Source organism: Dendronephthya gigantea, unplaced genomic scaffold (genome assembly GCF_004324835.1).
Source record: "Dendronephthya gigantea isolate DGI-Jeju-01 unplaced genomic scaffold, DenGig_1.0 000042F, whole genome shotgun sequence".
Classification (NCBI taxonomy): Eukaryota; Metazoa; Cnidaria; class Anthozoa; order Malacalcyonacea; family Nephtheidae; genus Dendronephthya; species Dendronephthya gigantea.
In genome coordinates this window covers 1,594,704-1,619,919 of record NW_021163052.1, presented here as the reverse complement: position 1 = coordinate 1,619,919, position 25,216 = coordinate 1,594,704, and the positions used below count along the sequence as shown (strand labels likewise).

At 36.2% G+C, this 25,216-nt stretch overlaps 2 protein-coding genes across 4 annotated transcripts; both read right to left on the bottom strand.

Annotated features, from left to right (window-relative positions):
• Positions 1 to 515: 515 nt before the first annotated feature.
• On the bottom strand, positions 516 to 15,549 carry LOC114526970. Of its 3 annotated transcripts, none has more exons than XM_028548521.1 (14): positions 15,407 to 15,549; positions 13,415 to 13,531; positions 13,187 to 13,237; positions 12,205 to 12,335; positions 11,872 to 11,896; positions 10,362 to 10,388; positions 8,702 to 8,743; positions 7,630 to 7,677; positions 5,814 to 5,855; positions 4,142 to 5,020; positions 2,765 to 2,797; positions 2,307 to 2,587; positions 1,452 to 1,821; positions 516 to 951 (listed from the first exon to the last, which is right to left on the bottom strand). In XM_028548521.1, the coding sequence occupies exons 2-13, from the start codon at positions 13,503 to 13,505 to the stop codon at positions 1,474 to 1,476; spliced, it is 1,998 nt and encodes a 665-aa protein (XP_028404322.1). In that variant the 5' UTR covers positions 13,506 to 13,531; positions 15,407 to 15,549; the 3' UTR covers positions 516 to 951; positions 1,452 to 1,473. The 3 variants fall into 3 exon arrangements, with proteins under 3 accessions (XP_028404322.1, XP_028404324.1, XP_028404321.1); XM_028548520.1 differs by lacking the exon at positions 15,407 to 15,549 and adding an exon at positions 14,632 to 14,778 and having other exon boundaries at positions 517 to 951; XM_028548523.1 differs by lacking the exons at positions 13,187 to 13,237; positions 13,415 to 13,531; positions 15,407 to 15,549 and adding an exon at positions 11,958 to 12,113 and having other exon boundaries at positions 12,205 to 12,225.
• A 795-nt stretch (positions 15,550 to 16,344) lies between these two features.
• Positions 16,345 to 24,706, bottom strand: LOC114526972. Its single transcript, XM_028548524.1, has 9 exons — positions 24,553 to 24,706; positions 23,369 to 23,419; positions 22,416 to 22,537; positions 21,000 to 21,057; positions 19,397 to 20,260; positions 18,852 to 18,884; positions 18,387 to 18,667; positions 17,533 to 17,896; positions 16,345 to 16,741 (listed from the first exon to the last, which is right to left on the bottom strand). Exons 1-8 carry the CDS (start codon positions 24,641 to 24,643, stop codon positions 17,555 to 17,557), a joined length of 1,842 nt encoding a protein of 613 aa, XP_028404325.1. The 5' UTR covers positions 24,644 to 24,706; the 3' UTR covers positions 16,345 to 16,741; positions 17,533 to 17,554.
• Between the last annotated feature and the right edge of the window lie 510 nt (positions 24,707 to 25,216).

Genomic DNA, 25,216 nt, shown 5'->3' with positions numbered 1-25,216 from the left:
ATGGGTGCTAATTTGAACGTTCGGAATACTTTGTTAATTGCCGTTGGAACCTGCCTCAGCTTGCTTAAGACAAAGTATCAATTATATAGAATAGGAATCCCCATTGCAGTGCCTGACAGGTCGTGCATGATTATGCACATTTTGCATAGCCATAGGAGTTCGAGATTCCTATTGCATGATGAACCGTTCTTGCACATGTGACTCATAGCTTTGCAACTGACACCCGAAATTAAAATAGATTATTATAATTTATTTTCAAGTCTATATAATAATTATAATGGCAAACATTTAGGATTAAAAAGCCTATATATATAGTTTTGAGGTGCTCTCATATAGCTATATACTAATTAACTAATATAGCAAACGTAATAATCCTTCATGGGCCAGTTGTTCGAAAGGCGTTTTTCGAAAGGCGTTTAGCTTAAACGGTGGATAAGCCAAAGTTTAAAAATACTCTCAAACATTTTGTGAATGACTGAAGCTGCATCTTATGCATTTGATATGTACTTCCATTGACAATTAAACTATTTACATTGAAATATTTCAGTTCAGTTGTTGAATAAATAGATCATTTGATTTTCTATTTTTGACTTATCCACCGTTTAAGCTAAACGCCTTTCGAACAACCGGCCCCAGATCACGATTCCAATTTACTACTAATGGATGTTTTATAGTCCGTTGACTCAGCGTTTTAATATCAATTGGCAGCTGAACCAACTAAAGTCACACTGCTTCATCAATATCAGATGCGAATTGGATCGGACAAAATTGAATCTTCATGGACCTTTTCAGTTATCAGGATAACAACTAAGCTATGATTATTATCTATATCCTATCTATGACATATCTGATGACCTAGCTGATACGGTATCTGATGTTACTGTAAAAAAAAACTGTCGAACCCAAACGGTATTATAGGAAATTTATACAGCTGATTGTGCATACAAGCACCTATAAAAAGAAGCAGATCTATGATTAGACTACTGCCATTGCTATGATATAAGAACATATTTAGCCTTGAGTGTTTCATTTCTTGCCTTAGGCCAGTTATTCAAAAGAGAGATAGCCCTAGCCTTTGGATATCAATTTTTTCATCTTTTGCAAAAAGGAGCAAAGAACTCCGTTTTCGTCAACGAAATAGATTTATCATCTCATTATCCACTGTTGAATTGCATTCGACGCAACAAAAACTATGCGACGTATTATATAGGGATCTAATTAAGGCGGTATAAATGCATGGTAAAACTGCGGCACTCTAACTGCTACACAAATCCATGCATTGTTTATTTATAGAAATTAATATAGAATAAAATATATCACATGCATAAAACAATGTAATAAGAAAAATCGACTGCGCTAGGTTTTATCATTCATGATTAAAACCGCTGTTTTAAGATTATGATCCAAACTTTTCCAGTACAAATTTAAGTATCGCTATCGGACTGGCTCACCTCAAAAATGTTGATCCGTTTCTCACAAAATTCTCCACTTCCCTGTTAAAATTGGTTCCACCCACTCGTCTTGACCAATCTCCTTCAAGGCGTCAGCCAACCTCTCACGAGAGAAGTTTTCACCGCGGCTGAAAATCGACAAAATCTTCTCAGCCCTAGCGCGGTTATCTTGATATAAAATATGGTTGCATCTAATCTCATCTCGTTCAGCACTGTTTGTACCCATAACACCCGCAAGCCTGTCCCAGTGGACAGCGATGCGCTGGCTAAGTCTGAACATTTCACGAGGGGAGAGAGGAGTGTTTTGTAACTCGTCGGCTTCAGGGTCTTCGGGTTGGGAATTTTTTGCTTCCGCACTTCCACCTTCTGTCTGTTAAGAAAAAATATTCTCAATGTATGGGTGTTAAAACTTTAGTTGAAGAGTATAGTTTTACACACTGTATAGTTATATTAAAAAGGGACAAAACTACTCCAGAAAGTAGTTTCGGGTTCATTTCCATCTCAGAACTTCAGAATTTTTTTACCTTTTTAAATTTACAGTGCAGTTAATTGGCGTAGACATTATCTATATGCTAGTTCAAAAAAATGTTGGCAGCACTACATTATACAGGAAACGAAAAAAACGGACCCCAGGGATTTGAAATACATATAACTTTCGCTTGGTTAACACGAATTATAATCTGTTTTTTGAAATTGTGCTGTATTTCATCCGTTATTTTAAATTGTGAAATTTTATTTACCACTTGATCCGCAACGAAATGTCGTGATGGATTGGATTTGTGACTTAACCCAATCTATATACTGGTTGGTACAGAATGAATTCATCTTAAACAGAAAATTTCCAACATAAAATACCTCGTCATCCAAGGGAAGCATTTTGTCTTTCACATCGTGTCGCCCCAACTCTTCCAGACATTTTCTAACAGCATGACGACAAAAAACTTCGCTTTTGTTGTAATGTGTTAATATTTGGCCTGCTTTGGAAGAAAATGTTGGATAATTGACGTTCAGTCTGATTTCCTCACGTTTCTCGTACGGGATATCCATGAGCCCACCAAGTCCGTCCCAGTCCAACCCAACTTCGCGGCACATTTTATCTACTTCATTATCTGTGAGTTTTGTGGTCCTTTGAACGGCTGGAAAAGATAGTGTAAATATATTACTACACACGTTTAGTTAGCTACTGGGAGCGTTTTGTTGGTCATTAGTCAGCTGATAAAAATCGCAGTCACTTTTCCTGTACACGTGATTCCGTTATCCTGGAAATATATATTCATATAGAATAGCCCATTTCGATAATTACTTCAATGTACCTTGTGGTTGAGATCCTGACGGCTCGGGCTGTCCTATAATAAAATGTAAAAATTTCAGTGAAGACCTGTTTACGTCGTAGTTTAAATTTTCTACATTTTTTCTACATAATATTTTATACATACATTTTATACATAGCCAACATTTTATACAATTTTCTACATACTCATGCAGTCAAACTCATATGTTGCAAAGACTGACTGGAAAATCATTGTCCGGTGGAGCATGCCATTAATTAAAAAGAACTGTTTAAGCCCCGTTCAAATGCACGTAGCTATATTATAAGCCCACTCCGGAGACTGGAGTATATGGAGACTTGAAAACCCTGTGGTTAAATTTCGCTTGATATATAACCAGAACTGGTTTAACTAACTGAAACCTAGCCTGCAACGCAGACTATATATTGGGGTATATATAGTCTGCTAATCAGCGGCACAAAGCTTGTATGGTCACGTGGGTTTCCCGAGAAATTGTGGGACTCATTTTGATTGGTTAGCTTATAATTATGCAAAATAATCAAAATTTCAGAATATTTATTATTTTCACAAACAACTTGGCGTCCTTCATCGAACCATCTTTACTTGAAGGAGAGCACTTTTCGGAAGCTATTCGGATTGTATGTTGTTTTTTTCAAGTGGAAAGTCGAACGAGGTGTCTCGACAGATGTTACCGGTGGGCTTACGTAAACTGGCGCAAGCGTTCGAGGTTCCCTTTGCTCTGTGTTTGCCTCTTTGTCGAAATCGTCTGGTAGAGAACGCTTCGATGGGTGCTTCATCTTCACTGTTACACCATTTGCTCGGGCTTTAGCTAGGTAGTCATCCTTTAGCTTTTGATTAAAATTCGCCAGCTTTTGACGATGCGTGATTCTTTAAGAAACCAGACTGAGACATGGCCGACAAATATGTCTGGAAACAGGTTGGACAACGAAATCCAAATCTTCTACTTCGGCCGCAATGTCGAGAGAACGCTTTCCTATTACGAGATTTATATCTGACTTCTTTTCCAGCACAGAGAAACACAGTACGCATATCAGCGCGACCATGTTGTCACAAATAATTATGCAATTTGCGCGCAAATCATATACATAATCATAATTATAATACCGGAAATAGTTCGAACATTCATGTGACCATACAAGCTTTGTGCCGCTGATTAGCAGACTATATATACCCCAATATATAGTCTGCGTTGCAGGCTAACTGAAACCTTGTTTTAAGTAGGAAATGCGCTAAATTTTAACTAGTATCGTGGGATTTTTAAACAGGTTGTGTGTGGTAAACTATACTCAAATGGATTGATTAGAGGATTTAACCCAGTTTTCAAAGTTTAAAGTATATAAGTTTAAAGCAAAACATTTGCAAGAAAAAAAATTGATTTACCATAAACGTCTTTATGCGCGATCTGTACAGCCCCATGAACATCCAGCTCCCAAAGACATTCACCGCCTTCACGCGCCTCGCTAATCTTTACCGTTTTATTTTCTCGTTCTTCACTTGCAATTCCTCTGAAATGATTGACGGAAAAACCAACGGAATCCAGTAGACAGCGGTCAATTTTGAAGCGATATGGGTTGGTTTCAACACCAGGAATGACTAAACTCATTACAAGACGACGGTTTGTGTGAACGCGCGTCAACCTTCCTTTCTCTCCTCTCTCGTAGCCTTCTCCAATATGATCCTTTAACTGTTTGATGTCTCCTTCCTTACCATCATCAACAAATTCACTTACAATGACAACCACAATATCCATTGTGTCCGCTGGTCGTCTGCGATGCAGGACATAAGCACAGCAGGTAAACGAGTGATTTATATGACTTAAGATTCGAGCTAATCTCCCGCGCTTCGCTAAAATATAACTGAAAAAACAAAATCCGTAAATTTCCACATTGATGATTCCTCTTTCTTCCTTGTTAATTCCCGAAATGCCGCTGCTCACCAGCTCCCAAACGACTTTATCATAAATGTCGCTGTGATAACCATGTAGAACAAACAGTTCAAGATCCAAGACTTCTACCCGCATAGGTCGGATTGTCAGTACTGCTGGTTTCAGGAATTTCAAGCCATTTGGAAGAAACTCGACAACGCGTGGCGTATCACGGACTAAGTCTTTCAGTGACGTGAAATCAAAATGTTGTTCGCCATTTTTCAGCGTGATTTCTGTATCCTCAGCAAGACATCCAGCTCTGATAGTGAGTATGAAGTCGTCTAACTTTACCACACCTCCCTCGATGGTTATAACACCTTTATGATGCAAGCCACCTATTTTAATGTAATATAAAATAAATGAGAATTGCTCTTTTAATATTTACAAAAAATAATATTAAAATCTTGTCGCGCATATATTTATTCTGGTATAGTTTTGTAATTCATAACATTATGAAATCGATTACTTATTCAGTCAAGAGTAAATGACCAACTGCGAACCAGTTTTTGCGTGCATGGGATCAAGATAGAAGACTGGAACACTATCGTGCAGTGATTTTGCAAGGGCATACAAGTGATCCACCACTGACAAAAATTGCTCTTATATATGTTATAAAAGTACTTTTTGCCTAAAGCACTGATATAGTGCACTATATCAGTGCTTTAGCAGTGCTTAATTTTAAGCAGTGCTTAACTTTATCAGTGCTTAATTTTAAGCGCACAAAATGCTTAAAATTACCTAAAATAACTATGCTATTTCTGTCACTTTCTTTGCTAGAGGATTGGGACCTTTGAGGACCGGAACCGTATTAATTTTATAAAAATTTTACCCTGTTCCCCGCTAAAGATCTTTGTGTCCCTGTCAGGCTGCTGTATAGTGGTGATGTTCGTGGAGGTATACGATAGTGATGTAATGTTTTCGGTTAATACAATGGTGTACAAGTGTTCATGTACAAATGTTATATTTTAGTGGCGTAAGAAGTAATTTAATATGGACCTGCTGTTCGTTGTTTTCTCCTGTAATCAAGACTCCATACAAATTATGTATGTGTAGTTTTCAGTATAATCTGATGATAGTAAAAGTAAAATATTTAAACCTCGCTATTCACAAATATGGTATACCCCCTACCTGTGCGTGAGGACGATGTTCCTGAGTCTCTTCTCGGAGATCCTAGTAAAAGTAAATTAAATATTTAAGCCCGGCTACTCACAAATATGCGCTTTGGGTCGACATTGTTAGAATATGATTTAACACAATGAGCATGCAATTAGTTTAATCACACGTAAAGCATCAAGCATAAAATTAGAACCACGATAAATGGGATGGATTCAAGTTTTACTCCAACGAGCTACGTGCAAAGATTCAAAACATCCTTCTTCAACACATGCATGAAAAAAATGTTTCATTTTGACAAATAAGTGTGGAAATAAGCCATATATTACATATATTATAGAACGAGGCAAACTGGTCGTGGCCTAAAACTTGAAATCCATCTTAATTAATTATTATTAATAATGATAATGTTGTGACGTAAGTATCGAAAGGGTCTATTGATTAAAGCTATAGTGACGGCCTCAATCACTTATACGCCTGGGGCCGGTTGTATGAAAGCCGGATAGCGCTATCCACCGGATAGTGATTTTTTCAATCGCTTTAAAATCGCCTGTTGTTGGGTATAACTTTGATTAAATCTAAGTATTCCTAAATTCAGGATCCTCTTTTACAAAAGTTGGCTGCAAAGCTGCAGTTTTATAGCTATTCAAGCATTTTTAGAAGGGTTGAAAAAATCACTATCCGGTGGATAGCGCTATCCGGCTTTCATACAACCGGCCCCAGTATTCTACAAGCTCATTTACCCTCATTCGCATTGAGTGCATGACATAGAACTTCTGTTTTTACTGATCAATGCATGAGAATGTCATTTCTTAGTCAATGGAAAGACTGAAGAGAGAGGAAATACCATCATGGAATCGTTAAGACGCCGAAGCAATCGGTTCCCATTTGTGCATTTGTATTTTGCTCTTAATTAAAATACCATTAGCAATCTTTTGAAAGCTCATAAAAAAACCATTTGGCAGCTGTGAAATGGCTATTTTGAATAATTTTTAATAACACATGGTTTTTAATTGAGACGATTCGTTTTTACAGTGTTCAAGCTTCAAATCTCTTCTGCAAGTCGATAGTTATAACACCTAGCTCTATGATGCAAGCCACCTATTTTAATGTAATATAAAATAAATGAGAATTGTTCTTTTAATATTTACAAAAAATAATATTAAATATTTGTCGTGCATATAATTATTCTGGTATAGTTTTGTAATTCATAATATAATAATGAAATCGATTTATTATTCAGTCAAGAGTAAATGACCAACTGCGAACCAGTTTTTGCGTGCATGGGATCAAGATAGAAGACTGGAACACTATCATGCAGTGATTTTGAAAGGGCATGCAAGCGATCCACCACTGACAAAAATTGCTCTTATGTATGTTATAAAAATACTTTTTGCTTAAAGCACTGATATATTGCTCTAACGTGGCACAAAATGCTTAAAATCACCTAAAATAACTATGCTATTTCTGTCACTTTCTTTGCTAGAGGACCTTTGAGGACCGGAACCGTATTAATTTTATAAAAATTTTACCCTGTTCCCCGCTAAAGATCTTTGTGTCTCTGTTAGGCTGCTATATAGTAGTGATGTTCGTGGAGGTATACGATAGTGATGTAATCTTTCGGTTAGTACAATGGTGTACAAGTGTTCATGTACAAGTGTTGATATTTCAGTGGCGTAAGAACTAATTTACTATGGACTTGCTGTTCGCTGTTTTCTCCTGTAATCAAGACTCTATATAAATTATGTATGTGCAGTTTTCAGTATAATCTGATGATAGTAAAAGTAAAATATTTAAGCCTCGCTACTCACAAATATGGTATACCCCCTACCTGTGCGTCGGGTCGATATTCCTGAGTCTCTTCTCATAGAAGGAGGTACTAGTAAAAGTAAATTAAATATTTAAACCTCGCTATTCACAAATATGTGCTTGGGGTTGACATTGTTTGAACATGATTTACCACAATGAGCATGCAATTAGTTTAATCACTGGTTTAATAACTCGTTAATTCACTGCATAACATCGTATTTGCTAAAATATCGTCATGGTGCAACATTAATAGGAAAATATTAGCTAATATTCCAAACAAATCACAAATCCTGCACAATCGCAATCTTCAGTCTTCACTTATATTTGATCCCAAAATAAGCTCTCTCAAAATCCGAGGTCAATGTTGCCCCTCGAGGCCTGAATTATTCTGGATATTCTGCAAAAGCCGAATTCAATATTTGTTTTATTATTCATTGTATTTTGAAAAACAAGCACATGAGCATAAACAAATCGTAAATATTCAAAACAAATTTTTTAGTCGTATTTCAATAACTACATTCAATTTTCAAAAATAGTACTTTGTAGACTTCCTGTTTTTCGAGTCTTTATTATACGCATTGAGTGCATGACATAGAAATTTTGTTTTTACTGATCAATGCATGAGAACGTCATTCCTTAGTCAATAAAAAGACTGAAGGTAAAAACTGAAAATCAAACTCATATTTAAGAGGAAATACGATCATGGGATCTTTAATATGACACCGCAGAAATCGGTTCCCATTTGTGCTTTTCTGTTTTGCTCTTAATTAAAATACTACTGGCACTCTAAATAAGTTCAAATTCCCTTCTGAATACGTACTGTGCAAACTTTTGAAAGCTAGTAGTGATGTTGGTGGAGGTATACGATAGTGATGTAATCTTTTCGGTTAATACAATGGTGTACAAGTGTTCATGTACAAGTGTTAATATTTTAGTGGTGTAAGAAATAATTTAATATGGACTTGCTGTTCGTTGTTTTCTCCTGTAATCAAGACTCTATATAAATTATGTATGTGTAGTTTTCAGTATAATCTGATGATAGTAAAAGTAAAATATTTAAGCCTCGCTATTCACAAATATGGTATACCCCTTACCTCTGCGTGTGGTTACTCTTCTCAAGACTCCTTCCAGAAGTGCTAGTATAAAGGTAAATTAAATATTTAAGCCTCGCTATTCACAAATACGTGCTTGGGGTCGACATTGTCAGTATATGATTTAACACTATGAGCATGCAATTAGTGTAATCACAGGTTTAATAACTCGTTAATTCAATGCATAACATCGTATTCACTAAAATATCGTCATTGTGCAACATATTAGTATTCGGAAAATATTAAAATTCTAAAGCAAATCACAAATCCTGTACAATCGCAATCTCCAGTCTTCACTTATATTTGATCCCAAAATAAGCTCTCTCAAAATCCGAGGTCAATGTTACCCCTCCAGGCCTGAATTATTCTGGATATCCTGCGAAAGCCGAATTCAATAATTGTTTTATCATTCATTGGATTTTGAAAAACAAGCACATGAGCATAAACAAATCGTAAATATTCAAAAAAAATATTCAAAACAAACTTATTAGTCTTATTTCAATAATTACATTCAATTTTCAAAAATAGTACTTTGTAGACTTGGTGTTTTTCGAGTCTTTATTAGCGAGTAATTTTTCCATTTCCTGCCTTGAAACTGATGTGAATCAAGTTTTACTCGCACGAGCCACGTGCAAAGATTCAAAACATCCTTCTTCAACACATGCATGAAAAAAATACTTCATTTTGACAAATAAGTGTGGAAATAATCCATATATTACATATATAAAACTTGAAATCCGTCATATTTTCATAATCATTACTAACGATAATGTTGTTACGTAATTATCAAAAGTGTCTATTGATTAAAGCCATAGTGATGGCCTCAATCACTTATACGCCTGTATTCTGAAAGCTCATTTACCATCATACGCATTGAGTGCAAGACATAGAAATATTGTTTTTACTGCATGATCAATGCATGAGAACATCATTTCTTATTCAATGAAAAGACTTAAAATCAAACTCATATTTGAGAGGAAATACGATCATGGAATCGTTAATATGACACCGCAGAATTCGGTTCCCATTTGTGTATCTCTGTTTTGCTCTAAAGTAAAATACCACTGGCACTTGAAATAAGTTCAAATTCCCTTCTGAATACGTACTGTGCAATTTTTTGAAAGCTCACCAAAAACATTTGGTAGCTCTGAAATGGCCATTTTGAAATTAAGTATATACATGCACACGATTTGTTTTCACCGTGTGCAAGCTTCAAATCGTTTGTGCAAGTCATATTTTGTTGAGCAATTTTATAAAGCTTTTTGCTCCCCAAATTTAAAGTCTATTAGTATAAAGAATTGCGGCAAAGTCTATATGAATGCAAACCAATTTCGGCGATGTCCGTTACAATGAGATTGACAGTTCCAATTTACAGGCGTTACTCTTAAAAGAGAAATTTAGACAACAATTCGTTTCTGGGGCCAGGACCGTAGCTAGAAGCGTAATTGGGGGGTTGGGGTGTATTTTCATATATTTGTCTTATGTTTGAATGTTTTCTTTTGTACCATATTGTTCTCACATGATATGTAAACATTAATATATCAATATACACCCCGCCCCCGAAATTAAACTTCTAGTTACAGCCCTATGTGGGTCTGATAATTGGAATAAGGAAAACAAAGCATCACAGTCCAGCTATAGACGAATATAGAAGAATACTTACCCCAGAAAACTCCAACTGGAGATGGACCTGCGTGTTTAAAAGCATAAAGCATCAAGCATAAAATTTTGCGAAATCATGCAGTAGTGAAAGTAAGAAATATAAACCACTCAGATGAAGAAATTGATTCAATCCTTTCAAAATATTCTCAGCCAATAAACCCTTTCGATAACGTCACAACGTTACCGTTATAAATTTTGAACCACCTTAAATGAGATGGATTCAAGGTTTACTCTCACGAGCCACGTGCAAAGATGCAAAACATCCTTCTTCAACACATGCATGAAAATTTTTTTTTTATTTTGACAAATAAGTGCTGAAACAAGCCATATATATTACTCGAGAATGAGACTCCCTGGTCGTGAGCTAAAACTGGAAACTCATCTTATTTAAATGTGAACGTTCGAAGGGTCCTCATCTCGAGTGGAATTACACACACTTCAAATCGGCATCGCAAAAGCTTAGGTTCGATTCCTGGATTCCTGCCGGAGGACCTATAGTTGACTCATTTTTTCCATCAACTGTTCCTGGCTTGAATTTGAAGTGTGTATAATTCCACTCGAGATTAAAACCCTTTGAACGTTTAGAATTTACCTGCATCGAGTGAAGTTCCAAAAATCACAACTTATTTAAATGTGGTTCTAAGTTTAAAACGATAATGCTCTGACGTCATTATCGAAAGGGTCTATTGATTGAATTTACTATAGTGGTGGCCTCAATCACTTATACGCGTGAATTCTAAAAGCTCATTTGCACTCATACTCATTGAGTGCATGACATAGAAAGTTTGTTATTAGTGATCAAAGCATGAGAACGTCCTTTCTTAGTCAATGGAAAGACTGAATGTAAAAAACTGAAAATCAAACTCATATTTCAGTGGAAATACCATCATGGGATCGTTAATATGACACCGCAGAAATCGGTTCCCATTTGTGCTTCTCTGTTTTGTTATTAAGTGAAATACCACTGACACTTGAAATACGTTCAAGAGACTTAGGTATATATACACAAGGTTTTTAATTCAGACGATTTGTTTTTACCGTGAGCAAGATTCAAATCTTTTGTGTAAAACATATTTTGTTGAGCATTTATAAATCTTTTTGCTCCACAAATTTTAAGTCTAACTATAACGAATTGCAGCAAAGTCTATATGAATGCAAACCAATTTCGGCGATGTCCGTTACAATGAGATTGATATTTCCAACGCAATGGATTTTTGAGAAAAAGCGACCCTCTATAATACAGGCGTTAGTCTTAAAAAAGAAATTTAGACAAGAATTCGTTTCTGGGGTCTAAGCTTAATTGGGGGGGGGGTATATTTTCATATGTTTGTCTTATGCCCGAATGTTTTCTTTTGTATCCTATTGTTATTATACGATATGTAAACATTAATATATGAATATACACCCCGCCCCTGAAATTAAACTTCTAGATACGGAGTTGATCATAGGAAAAAGGAAAACAAAGCATTACAAGTCCAGCTATGTATAGACGAATAAAGACGAATACTTACATAAATCAGGTGTAGGAGACGCTCCCTAAAGAAAAAAATATTTACGTGGAAAGTACAGCAATTTGAAACGATAACTGAAAACATACCGAGGATATACATATTTTAGGTGATCCTTTTTAAGTGTTCCTTTTAGTGGCCTTTGTATCGGTAGCCTGAGCACGAATAAATTTTGGTACGGGATACTAATTTTAACCGCGCCGTAATTTTCGTGAACAAGTCCTTTTCGCCGTTGAGAGATAGTCCTTAAATATATATACCGTTGTACACACAGAATAGCTTAAAAAACTAGTGCTCTGCAAATCATATGTGAGTTACGTAACGAACACGACTTACATAGATCCCTCTATTCTCCATCCGTCTCTGTCTCAACCGGACAACGTACACCCAAACAATGACAAAAATTACGGCGGCGATAACACAACCAACAATTAAGCCCAACCCGAAGACATCATCGTCTGTTGCTTCTAAATGACGAGGTAAATCGAAGTAGCAACCGGAAAGAAACAAGACAACCGTGAATGTAAACAAATTATCGACGGAGCAGACTAAATTACTACAAGTTACAATCTTGACCAAAAGTCAATAAAACGGCGCATGCTAACATAATTTTCAAGTTTTACAACTAATGCGGCAATCTCCGATCCGTCATTTTGGCAAGCCGGCAATCTTGATTAGTTACCTCAGCTAACTAAAACAGTACGTGATCAAATGGTAGTGATAATTATTTTATATAATCATTATTTTATTGTTTGATTACGACTTTTTTTTCAAAACCGACTTTTGCCGGCATCAACAAATTCAACAATTGCAGAAACGTGGAAACGTCACAGTTAGAGAATACTAGGAATTTATTTGTTGGTGCCAAAACTATCAAAACTGAGATTGTTTGTATAGTTAATAATATATTTTATCATTCACGTATAGTTTCGATGTGAAACATTTTCAAAACCTCGGCTAATGTGTCCTTGCCATACGGTTCGCTCATTCATTTCTTCTCTCTTATTTTAATATGCTGGGAAACTAAATTTTCAAAGCCAGTTTTTTATGCATTTTTTTATCCTTTGCGTGAAAAATTTCTTTCATCGTTTTTGAAATTTGTGCATGCAAACGTCGCCTTAGTGATTTTCAAAACCATATAGTTCTAGCTTGCATCAACAATTGTAGAAACTCATTATTTGTTTAGATATGAGTTCATAATGACAGGAATTATTTGTACACATAACGTTAATAATTAAAAATACGAGGAATTATCCGTAGGTGGCTAACCAATAAAAACAGGAATTTTATCCGTACAGTTAAACATAATGTACACTACCTGTGCCTTGGGTCGATAGTGTTGGGCCAGGTGTTGTCATAACTGATGTTGCTACAAAAAAACGTTAGGAAAAAATAGGATTGAACACAAAATATAACTTAATATCACATTTCAATTCCTTGCATAAATTTAGTTTGTAATCATTAAATTTACTTTAAAAGCATGTAACCTATATAAGCGCTGTGTTGTATGTATTGATATTCTGTATGTATGTATTAATTTTCTTACAATCACCAGTAGTGGCATTGTCCTGGGCATTCGTGACCAATCCCCCACACCAAAGGCAAAGGATAAACGCTATTTGAACGAACATGGACATCCTATAACCAGATGGCTTGTTTCAATCTAAATATAATTGCAAATTAAATTATTTAAAAAACTTTTTTCCACGTTTCTATGCAGTTATAGAAATACGCGTGGGAATTTTTCTATTTATTTATAATATAACCCAATAAAAAGATTTTGTACAAATATTATAATTCGATTCAATTACAAATTCTCATTACATTACTTCGCTTGTCAATTCGCCGGAAGTCCCGTGCGATACACTTATATAGGAACACGCTTCTCGACCAATCAGCACCGACAGCACGCGCGTACTATATATGTTATATTGCAAGTTTATGTTTATATTGTAACGTGGTATTACAATACAAAAGACTTTTACCGCCGAAATTTTAGAAGGCTTGTAATCGAATACCAATAAAGGCTTGTAATCGAATATCAAGCCCTTAACGGCTATTAGATTATCAGCCGACTTAGCACAATTGTTCCACACAAACGCGGAAATTCGAAAGTTCTACACCAAGAATTGTTTTATTATCAGGGGCCAGGGCCGAAACTAGAACGATAATTGGAGAGTGTTTATTCATGTAGTCAGTTCGACAGACAAATTTCGTTTTGTCCGATCTCGCCCCTTTCAGACGTCCAATGTTTCATGTTATTGAACTGAAGTCTTTGACTTTGTTTACTTAGAGTTCACTCGAATTTGATTTGGCACATGAAAAGTTTGACGTCTAAAACGGGCCTAAGCTAGCTCATATTCGTTCGGCAAAACTGAATATAAGATAAATTCCCATTTAACAACATGGAAACCTCACTATTGAGACGATCAAAGGTATGGTAATGCCTAAATAATGGTATAATACCGCGCGACTGCTTCCGCAATATGGCCTTCGACCTCAATGTATAATTATAGAGACATTAGTTTGATTGGGAATTGGTCTAAAAATTACACATCTCAAAATTTCGTGATGACATAAAGCATCAGAGCTTGCTTCACTTGCATGCCTCTGAGGTTTCGTGTAAAAAAACACTTTATAAGGCGTTGAAATTTTTAACTATATACTCGGCAGGTTTGTCATACTGACATCCGCTTTATTGCATGGCAACTTGCTGTTTACAGTAGATAAATCGTTTATTTAATAAACTTTAGTTAGTCTTACTCTAGTCTTTACAACATAACTGTATCCAATAACCAAATGTTTGATGAAACCGGCCGCCTCTTGACTTTCGACAAAGTGGACACAGTAGCTATATCGCTTTCGTTTAAGACTTGAGTTGGGAAAATTGCTTACAAAGCACAAAATAACCGTTTGGATTCTGTTTGGATATTCCAGTGGGTATTAAATTTCACTTTACGTCATCGTTTTAAAGTATTACTACAAAACTTTCAAATCAACAACAATGTAACAAAAAACGTAATGAAATCGCTTAAAAATGGTTCTAAGTGCATGTGTCGCATTTTATAACTACTTTTGCTCCGGCCGTGCGATTTTAAATTGCAAAATAAATCGTTGAATGAAAGTATATATTGCTAAACATACAGATATTATACTAAAATCTGTTATTTGCTCCCGGAGCAACCTGTCCAATTTTGGAAAAACTCTCAAACATCACTCGTACTAATTATCCCCAATTGTACACGCCATCGCATAGTTATGTATACAAATAAACTGTTAACATTCTAATTTAATGTTGTACTTACTAGTTAACTCTCTAAACAAGAATTGTAAATTATTACTTTTTCTTAAATTATTAATAACAATCATTGGATGATATCCAGAACTATTATATACACAAGCGCTGGATATGAGCTTACGTGCAATCTGATTTGCTCTACTGGACATAAATCTGAGATTTAATCTCAGCTTAACTGGGCTATATATTTGCATGCATGCATGCATGCAGCATTTTATTAAGAAAATACGTGTAACATACCCGTATCCAATTGGTTGGAGGTTCCAAGTAATCTAAATATTGTTTATAGGGGTAGCTATCGCAAGCTGAGAAGTCCAATACCAGCAAGGCAGACCAAACCAAGACTGTAGATTATTGACAGCGTTTCCACAACTTATTTGCATAAGACTATCCTCAAAAAAAAGCAACGGGGTTTGCACCATAGTGCAGCTAAAATGACTTTTAGCATTGTAAATGAAGGATTAAGAGCCATTTTCAATTCCCAGAGGTGCACTTTAGAGCTGTATTAATTGTTCTTGCATATTTAAGTGGTTGCGTTTTTTCAGTTGAGACACCCTGTATAGGGGGATGGTAGAATGACAAAAAAGAGAAACAAAGAACTTTGGAAATAATGCATATATCCTATTAAGACTATATACAATCCCTGCATCGTTCATGCATGCATGGTGGTCATTTTGAAGGAATTTTCCTTCAATTGTGGAAACGCTGATTATTGACGTTCGCAACAAATATTTAGCATGCAATTGTATAGCTTCCTCATACTTCATTGGGCTCATTAAATATATAACTTCCCTTGCATGACTTGTATATATAAATAATGTGACAGAATAACTATGGGCAATGGTTCTTCATTGCGGAGGAAATATAAAATCATGAACAGTACTTAATGGGTGCTAATTTGAACGTTCGGAATACTTCGTTATTTGCCGTTGGAACCTGTCTCAGCTTGCTTAAGACAGAGTATCAATTATATAGAATAGGAATCCCCATTGCAGTGCCTGATAGGTCGTGCATGATTATGCACATTTTGCATAGGATTTCGAGATTCCTATTGCATGAACCGTTCTTGCACATGCGACTCATAGCTTTGCAACTGACACGCGAAATCAAAATAGATTATTACTATTTATTTTCAAGTCTGTATAATAATTATAATGGTAAACATTTAGGATTAAAAAGCCTATATATATAGTTTTGAGGTGCTCTCATATAGCTATATACTAATTAACTAATATAGCAAACGTAATAATCCTTCAGATCACGATCCAATTTACTACCAATGGATGTTTTACAGTCCGTTGACTCAGCCTTTCAATATCAATTGGCAGCTGAACCAACTAAAGACACACTGCTTCATCAATATCAGATGCGAATTGGATCGGACAGAATTGAATCTTCACGGACCTTATCAGTTATCAGGATAACAACTACGCTATGATTATTATCTATATCCTATCCAACTTATGACCTATCTGATGACCTAGCTGATACGGTATCTGATGTTACCGTAAAAAAAACTGTCGAACCCAAACGGTATTATAGGAAATTTATACAGCCGATTGTGCATACAGGCACCTATAAAAAGAAGCAGATCTATGATTAGACTACCGCCATTGCTATGATATAAGAACATATTTAGCCTTAAGTGTTTCATTTCTTTCCTTGGGGCAGTTATTCAAAAGAGGGATAGCGTTAGCCTTTGGATATTAATTTTTTCATCTTTTGCAAAACGGAGCAAAGAATTCCGTTTTCGCCAACGAAATAGATTTATCATCTCATTATCCACTGTTGAATTGCATTCGACGCAACAAAAACTATATGCGACGTATTAGGGGTCTAATTAAAGCCGGTTTTCCACTACCGATATATTTTATGAGCGACTTTATTCCTTTGTATTTGAGCAATTTGTTCAAGATGGGTGCAGTTGAGACCTCTGGAACAAAAGTAAACTGTCGATTCGCGCGAAAAATATCGCTAGTGGAAAACCGACGTAAGGCTGTAATACATCTTTCTTATAATGACGTCAAACACAGAAATTCTAATGTTTGATTGACTCCGCAAAACTATCGGGACAATCAAACTTCGTGTAGCATCAGACTTTCCCTGTTTGACGTCATTACGATGACGCCACTATTGCATGTTCAAAATTGCGGCACAAACCCATGTATCTACACAATGCAATGTATTGTTTATTTATTCATGTATATAGAAATTAAAATAAAATAGATCAAGTAAAACAACGTAATAAGAAAATCGACTGTAGCCAGCTTGCGCTGGGAATTATCATTTATTTAATAAAACTGTTTTAAGAGTACGATTCAAACCTTCCCAATATAAATTTATATATCGGTGTCGGACTGGCTCACCTCAAAAATGTTGATCCGTTTGTCACAAGATTCTCCATTTTCCTGTTAAAATTGGTTCCACCCACTCGTCTTGACCAATCTCGTTCAAGAAGTCAGCCAACCTCTCTCGCGAGAAGTTTCGGCTGAAAATCGACAAAATCTTTTCAGCCCTAGTGCGGTTATCTTGATATAAAATCTGGTTGCATCTAATCTCATCTCGTTCAGCACTGTTTATACCCATAAGACCCGCAAGCATGTCCCAGTGGACAGCGATGCGCTGGCTAAGTCTGAACATTTCACGAGGGGAGAGAGGAGTGTTTTGTAACTCGTCGGCTTCAGGGTCTTTGGGTTGGGAATTTATTATCTCCGCACTTCCACCTTCTGTCTGTTAAGGAAATATATTTTCAATGTATGCGTGTTACAACTTTCATTGAAGATTATAATTTTACACACTGTAGCTATATTTAAATTTATTAAAGGTCAATTCCTTCTCAGAAGTTCAAAATTTTTTTACCTTTTTAAATTTTACAGTGCAGTTAATGGTCGTAGACATGTACATTATCTATATATGCTAGTTCAAAAAAATGTTGGCAGCACTGCATTATACAGGAAAGGAAAAAAACCGACCCTAGAGACTTGAAATAGATATAACTTTCGCTTGGTATAGTAGAGTAACGCGTCAAGTTTAAGTGGGTCATCATGCGTCTAACACGAATTATAATCTGTTTTTTGAAATTGTGAAATTTTATTAACCACTTGATCCGCAACGAAATGTCGTGATGGATTGGATTTGTGACTTAACCCAATCTATATACTGCATGGTTGGTACAGAATAAATTCATCTTAACTAACAGAAAATTTCCAACATAAAATACCTCGTCATCCATGGGAAGCATTTTGTCTTTGACATCGTGTCGCCCCAACTCTTCCAGACATTTTCTAACAGCATGACGACAAAAATCTTCGCTTTTGTTGAGAAGTATTAATATTTGGCCTGCCTTGGAAGAAAATTTTGGATAATTGACGTTCAGTCTGATTTCCTCACGTTTCTCGTACGGGATATCCATGAGCCCACCAAGTCCGTCCCAGTCCAACCCAACTTTGCGGCGCATTCCATCTACTTCATCATGTGTGAGTTTTGTGGTCCTTTGAACGGCTGGAAAAGATAGTGTGAATATATTACTACACAACCGTTTAGTTAGCTACTGGGAGCGTTTTATTGGTCATTAGCTGAGCTGATAAATATCGCAATCACTTTTCCTGTATACACGTGATTCAGTTATCCTGGAAATATATATATTCATATAGAATAGACTCTTTCGATAATTACTTCAATGTACCTTGTGGTTGAGATCCTGACGGCTCGAGCTGCCCTATAATACAATGTGAAAATGTCAGTGAAGACCAAACATTAACAGGTGTTAAGCCCCATTCAAATACACGTAGCTTATTATATAAGCTCACTCTGGAGTCAGTGGCGTAGCCAGCCCGACAATTTAGTTATGCTATGCTAATATTTTGACTATGAAAACAATGAGTTTCTCAGTAAAGAAATGAATAATGATAATAACGAAAAATTTGCTTAGCATGACTAAATCATCCGGGTGGCTGCGCCAATGACTGGAGACTCCAGTCTGGAGTATATAAAAAACTTGAAAACCCTGTGGTTAAATTTCGCTTGATATAACCAGAACTGGTTTAACTAACTGAAACCTTGTTTTAAGTAGGAAATGCGCTTAATTTTAACTAATAACGTGGGATTTTTTAAACAGCTTGTGTGTGGTAAACTATACTCAAATAGATCGACTAGAGGATTTAACCCAGTTTTTAAAATGTAAACTATGTAAGTTTAAAGCAAAGCATTTGAATAAAAAAATTGATTTACCATAAACGTCTTCAGGCGCGATCTGCACACTCCCATGAACATCCAGCTCCCAAAGACATTCACCGCCTTCACAGGCCTCGCTAATCTTTACCGTCTTATTTTCTCGTTGTTCACTTGCAATCCCTTTGAAATGATTGACGGAAAAACCAATGGAATCCAGTAAACACCGGTCGATTTTGAAGCGATATGGGTTGGTTTCAACACCAGGAATGACTAAACTCATTACAAGACGACGATTTGTGTGGACGCGCGTAAACCTTCCTTTCTCTCCTCTCTCGTAGCCTTGTCCAATATGATTCTTTAACTGTTTGATGTCTCCTTCCTCACCATCATCAAGAAATTCACTTACAATAACAACCACAATATCCATTGTGTCCGCTGGTCGTCTGCGATGCAGGACATAAGCACAGCAGGTAAACGAGTGATTTAAATGACTTAAGATTCGAGCTAATCTCCCGCGCTTCGCTAAAATATAACTGAAAAAACAAAATGCGTAAATTTCCACATTGATGGTTCCTCTCTCTTCCTTGTTAATTCCCGAAAAGCCGCTGCTCACCAGCTCCCAAACGACTTTATCATAAATGTCGCTGTGATAACCATGTAGAACAAACAGTTCAAGATCCAAGACTTCTACCCGCATAGGTCGGATTGTAAGTTGTGCTGGTTTCAGGAATTTCAAGCCATTTGGAAGGAACTCGACAACGCGCGGCGTAGCATCGACTAACTTTAAGTCTTCCAGTGATGTGAAGTTAAAATGCCACTCGTAATTTTTTAGCGTGATTTCTGTATCTTCAGCCAGACACCCAGCTCCGATAGTGAGTACGAATTCGTGTGACTTTGCCAAACCTCCTTTGGGGGTAATACCTTTACGAGATGAAAAGCAACATCATCTTACAATCTGCATATTCCAAACGGTAATGATTTTGCAAGCAAATATTATATAAAGCACAAATTATACAGATATCCAGACCTAAAACATATATAAACCGGCTGCATGGATAATTTGATTGAAAAATTTACAAGATTGTCATTAGTGAAGAGTCTTCAAATTGTAAGTGAATGTAAGGGCCTGTTTATATGATCCCGTCTAGCCGGGACGGGATGTTTTCATTCCGCATAGCCGGGAAACTTGCCTAGGTGGGATAACGTGTTTATATGGAGTTCATTTTGTGGTGCAGGCTCGTTCGACGGCATGTTTTATTGTAGAAAACGAATATCCCAATATATACACATGCTCCAAATGTATGTTTATCGCGAATCATCCCGGCCGAGCGGGATGGAGTTTTTATATGGCCATTTCTCGTCCTGTCTAAGCGGGATCCCGGCACTTCTTGCCGGGATCCCGCCTAGGTGGGATGGAAAAGTGGTCATATAAACACTAATTAGTGTTTGTATTATACAAGCGGGATCTCGGAAACTGTCCCGTCCCGGCTAGGCGGGATCATATAAACAGGCCCTAAGAAATGGCATGGAGTGTAATTAAGACAAAAATTCGGTAGTTGCTAAATTTACATCTCTTAAAAAAAGAATTGCATTGCAGTTGCAAAATTACACCGTGTAACAGGGCCTTAAGCATTACAAGTTCAGCTAGAAGAATACTTACGGGTCAAATTTGGATGCGAGTCATATGCCGGAAGAGCACATGCGGCACTGGTGTAATTCTAAAGGATAAAAATTTACGTGAATTTTCTTTAAACGACTGACAACAAAAAATGCACAAAATATTTAATTTCACGCATGCCTTTCTCATATGCATGCCTTTGTTGGGTGATCTATATTTACACGTAATCTTAGTCCCGTTTACACAACAAGGAGGAATTTCGTTTTAAACTATAACTAGCCCATTTGTTTACATTTTTCAGGCTAAGCCAATTAGATGGCCTACATATCTTATACTTCATGTAAACCGGTAAATAATGTACCTTTAATCGGAAATAGTCAATATTTATGCGTTGTAATTGGGTAACTGAAAATGTAAACAAACGGTCTGAAACGAAACACTGCACTCAATTTATGGGCACACGGCACGGTTAAATGGCACCTGTACCAACTTTATCTATATATGCTCGGCCCTTGTATAGGTGTTTGAGCTATTTAATTGAGTACGAATAAAATGGGTACGGCGTACGGGTACTAATATTTAAACCGTGCCGTGCCAATAAATTCAGTGTAACGTGGAAGAGAGGAATAAGAAAAGAACAACGAATTTTCGTCAATACTCTTGCCGTTCTTTAAAAAAAACAAAAATAATTTGCCATGCATAACTTTTTTGAGCCTGCTTTTCATTTTATCATAGTTGTCGTGAGAGAGTCATTTTCAAGAAAAACTGAGTCCGAATGTAAATTTTTTGGTATTTAAAATTTGAATACCAAATGGATAAGGGCGTGTTTATGCCTGGTTTTCATTTAGTAGTGCATGGGTGTCGTGAACACGGTTCAGGTGGCTGCAACAAGGGGGAATTTCGTTTTAAACCAATCAGCAAGTTTGTTTAAATTTTTACCAACCCAATCAGAATGCATAAATTTTGATAAAAAGTTCAATATATACCATTTTACATGAAGTATTAAGAATTTAGGCATTCTGATTGGCTTTGCCTAAGATATGTAAACAAATATGGCGATTAGTTTAAAACGAAATTCATCCTTGTTGGTGGGTGTTTGATAGCTTAATGAGGTTTATCATCTCATCTCATTGCATTCGACGTATATAACCTAGGCCTAAGCTAACAGCCCATTCAACAATGATTTTAGGAGTTGAGTTTGCTCGTATACGTTAAAAATAAGACACTCTCTTGGTTCTGTTCTTAATTGAGCCATTCTTAATCGAAGTTTAATCCATTTTGTGTGCTTGTTTTCGATAACCGTGCATGGAAAACGTATTTTGAATCCCACAATTGCACAGCAATTGGAATTGTAATGTGTGATATCGTGCATGCAAATTATGGTATTCGTAGTCTTGTTGATGCACCCTGTAGTGCTCTGCATATCATACGGCAGTTAAAGCAACAAACTCCACTTACTCGTTCTATTATCCACCTCCAACAGCGAGTGCACACTACCACAAGAACAACGACAACAATTACGGCGGCGATAACACAACCAACAATCAGACCCACCATGGAATCATCAGCGTCTGTTGCTTCTAAATAACATAAATTATAGCAGGAGGCATTTTTTACAATCGTACCAAAGTGTTTGTGCATATTCATGTATACGACGGATTTAATTTGCAGAGCATATGCCAAAATAAATTCGTCGGGCAGAACAGAATATATGAGTATCCCCCCCCCCCCCCAATTATCACGCTAGCTTCGTCCCTGCATGTTTTCGGTGATGACAAGATAGATTGCGGTATGCGGATAAAAAAGTAAATCATGTGGATTGTGAATTTGAATCTACTATAATAAACACGTGCATATATATTAAATAATTAGTTGGGTGACTAACCGAGGCCTTCATAATTCTAAACATCACGTGAAAAGCGAATTCAATATCAATTGCATGATTATTGACCGAGCGTGAGGTTTGTGCTGTAATATTTCACAGTACAGACCGAACCATTAATGATGTTCGATGAATGAACAATGATGAGGTCAATGGCTCAATGCTCTTTGTTTATATATGGCTGAAGTGCATGAGATAACCGGGATACTGGTCCAGATACGGAAAATACGGACGCCGCAACCCTTGCCATGCATGTGGTTCATTCAATTTCTTCCCCCTTATTCTTGACATAACTCTCAACCGTAATGCTTTGCGCCGCTATGTTTACAGTTTCATAAATTTTTATACGATCATCAAGTTTTCATAGAGACTTTTGCAAGCGCCGCTATATGCATGCAATGTTTGATTTTTTCAAAACCGGCTTTAGATTGCGTTAACAATTGTACAAACAATTATTTGTAGGGTCATAATTATTGAATTATTTGTACATATATACACTTAATAAATTATATCTATCTATCACCACTACCTGTGCCTTGGGTCGATGTTGTTGGGCCAGATGTTGTCATAACTGATGATGCTATTAAAACGTAAGGAAACAAAATAATAAACATCATAACATTTGAATTCAGTTCCCTGTATAACTCATATTCCGGTTGAAATATTCTGATAGAGCAATAAATTACCGAGCTAAATATATATCAGTATTCTAAGGCCCGGTTCAAACAGTTTTTACAGTTGTCGAAAATATGCATTAGTCCAAGTCTGTATTATATATACTGTGATCCTTGCATGGTTACTTTTTGAAGTATTATATTTTGAGCTAAGGCTTTAAGTATGTAGTAGCCTGATATTTTTCACTGTGCGCTCAGAGTTTATTGTTTTGAGAGGACAATCCTAATCGAAATAGCTGTATATTCCTGAAAGAGCAACTGTTTAAAACGTGCTAGAGAAAAACATATATATATATACTAAGGCCGGTTTACACTACTATATTGGCTTGCTTCCGGAGTGTGTCAAATCTTGTAGCTATATTATAAGGCACTGTAAAAAATTTTACTGTCAGAGATCGAAATAAATACACCAGATCTATCAAACTATTAAGCATTTGCTATACTAATCATATCTGGGGCCGGTTGTATCAAGTCCGTATGGCTTGAAGGTGGATAAATCATAAGTCAAAATTAAATAACACTCTTACATCTCTCTTGAATGAGTCAACTTGAATATTATGCATTGAAATCGAAATATGTAGTTCTAAACAGTATATATGTTTGCATTAAAGCGACAGACTTTCTTCCTATTTTGAACTTAAGCACCGTTTAAGGCACTGGGGCTGGGGTGATTCACGCATCAATTATGCATGTATATAGCCATGCAGATGTATATATAAAGACAATTTCCCATTGCAGTCGCTTCGCCCACGCGGGGGAAGAAAAAAATGTTTTATTCTTTAACACATAAAATATATGCATCGCACGCGATTTTTTACACTATCTACAAGAAAATCCTAACAATTTATCGTATGCAATAATAACCGCAGGTGTTCAGTCATAGAATGAGCGCCAAAGTCCTGTACTACTCCAAGTCTAGCTAGGCTTAGTTTAGCCTATAGTATATAGCGATAACCAGCCTTTGGTTTTGTCACAACGAGACTTGGGTTGTTTAAAATATATTTCAGCGAGAGCATGATAGGAATAAAAAAATTCTTACAATCACCAGTAGTGGCATTGTCTTGTGCATTCGTGACCAATCCGCCACACCAAAGGCAAAGGATAAATGCGATTTGAACGAACATAAACATCCTATAGGATGTTATAACCTATATAACCAGATGGCTTAATCTAAACAAACATTGCAAATTCATACAATAACTGCAAATTAAAATTGCAAATTATACGGTACATTGTCTCACTTATAAATCATAAAAACAGTGTTTATATAACGGAAACGGGGATGAGAAATAGTCGATATAGCGTTGCGTTAAAACAAAGTCAAAAACAAAGTATATTATTGAGACGAACTGCTATCAAAATGGTAGAGAGACATTAGTTTGATTGGGGATTGGTCTAAATTACACATCTCGTCAAAATTACGTTTTGACATAAAACATTATACTGTAAAAACTGTTAAACTGTTTTACATGCTTCTGATCAGGTTTCGTGTCACAAAGAACAGTTTAAGGCGTGGAGATTTTAATTAAACTATATACTCTATAGCTGTAGGTTTGTCATGCATAACATCCGCTTTATTGGCAACTTACATTTTACAGTAGATAAATCGTTTATTTTATAAACTTTACTTAGTCTTACTCTTAGTCTAATAGTCTTTACAACATACCCGTATCCAATATCAAAATGTCTGATGAAGCGGGCCT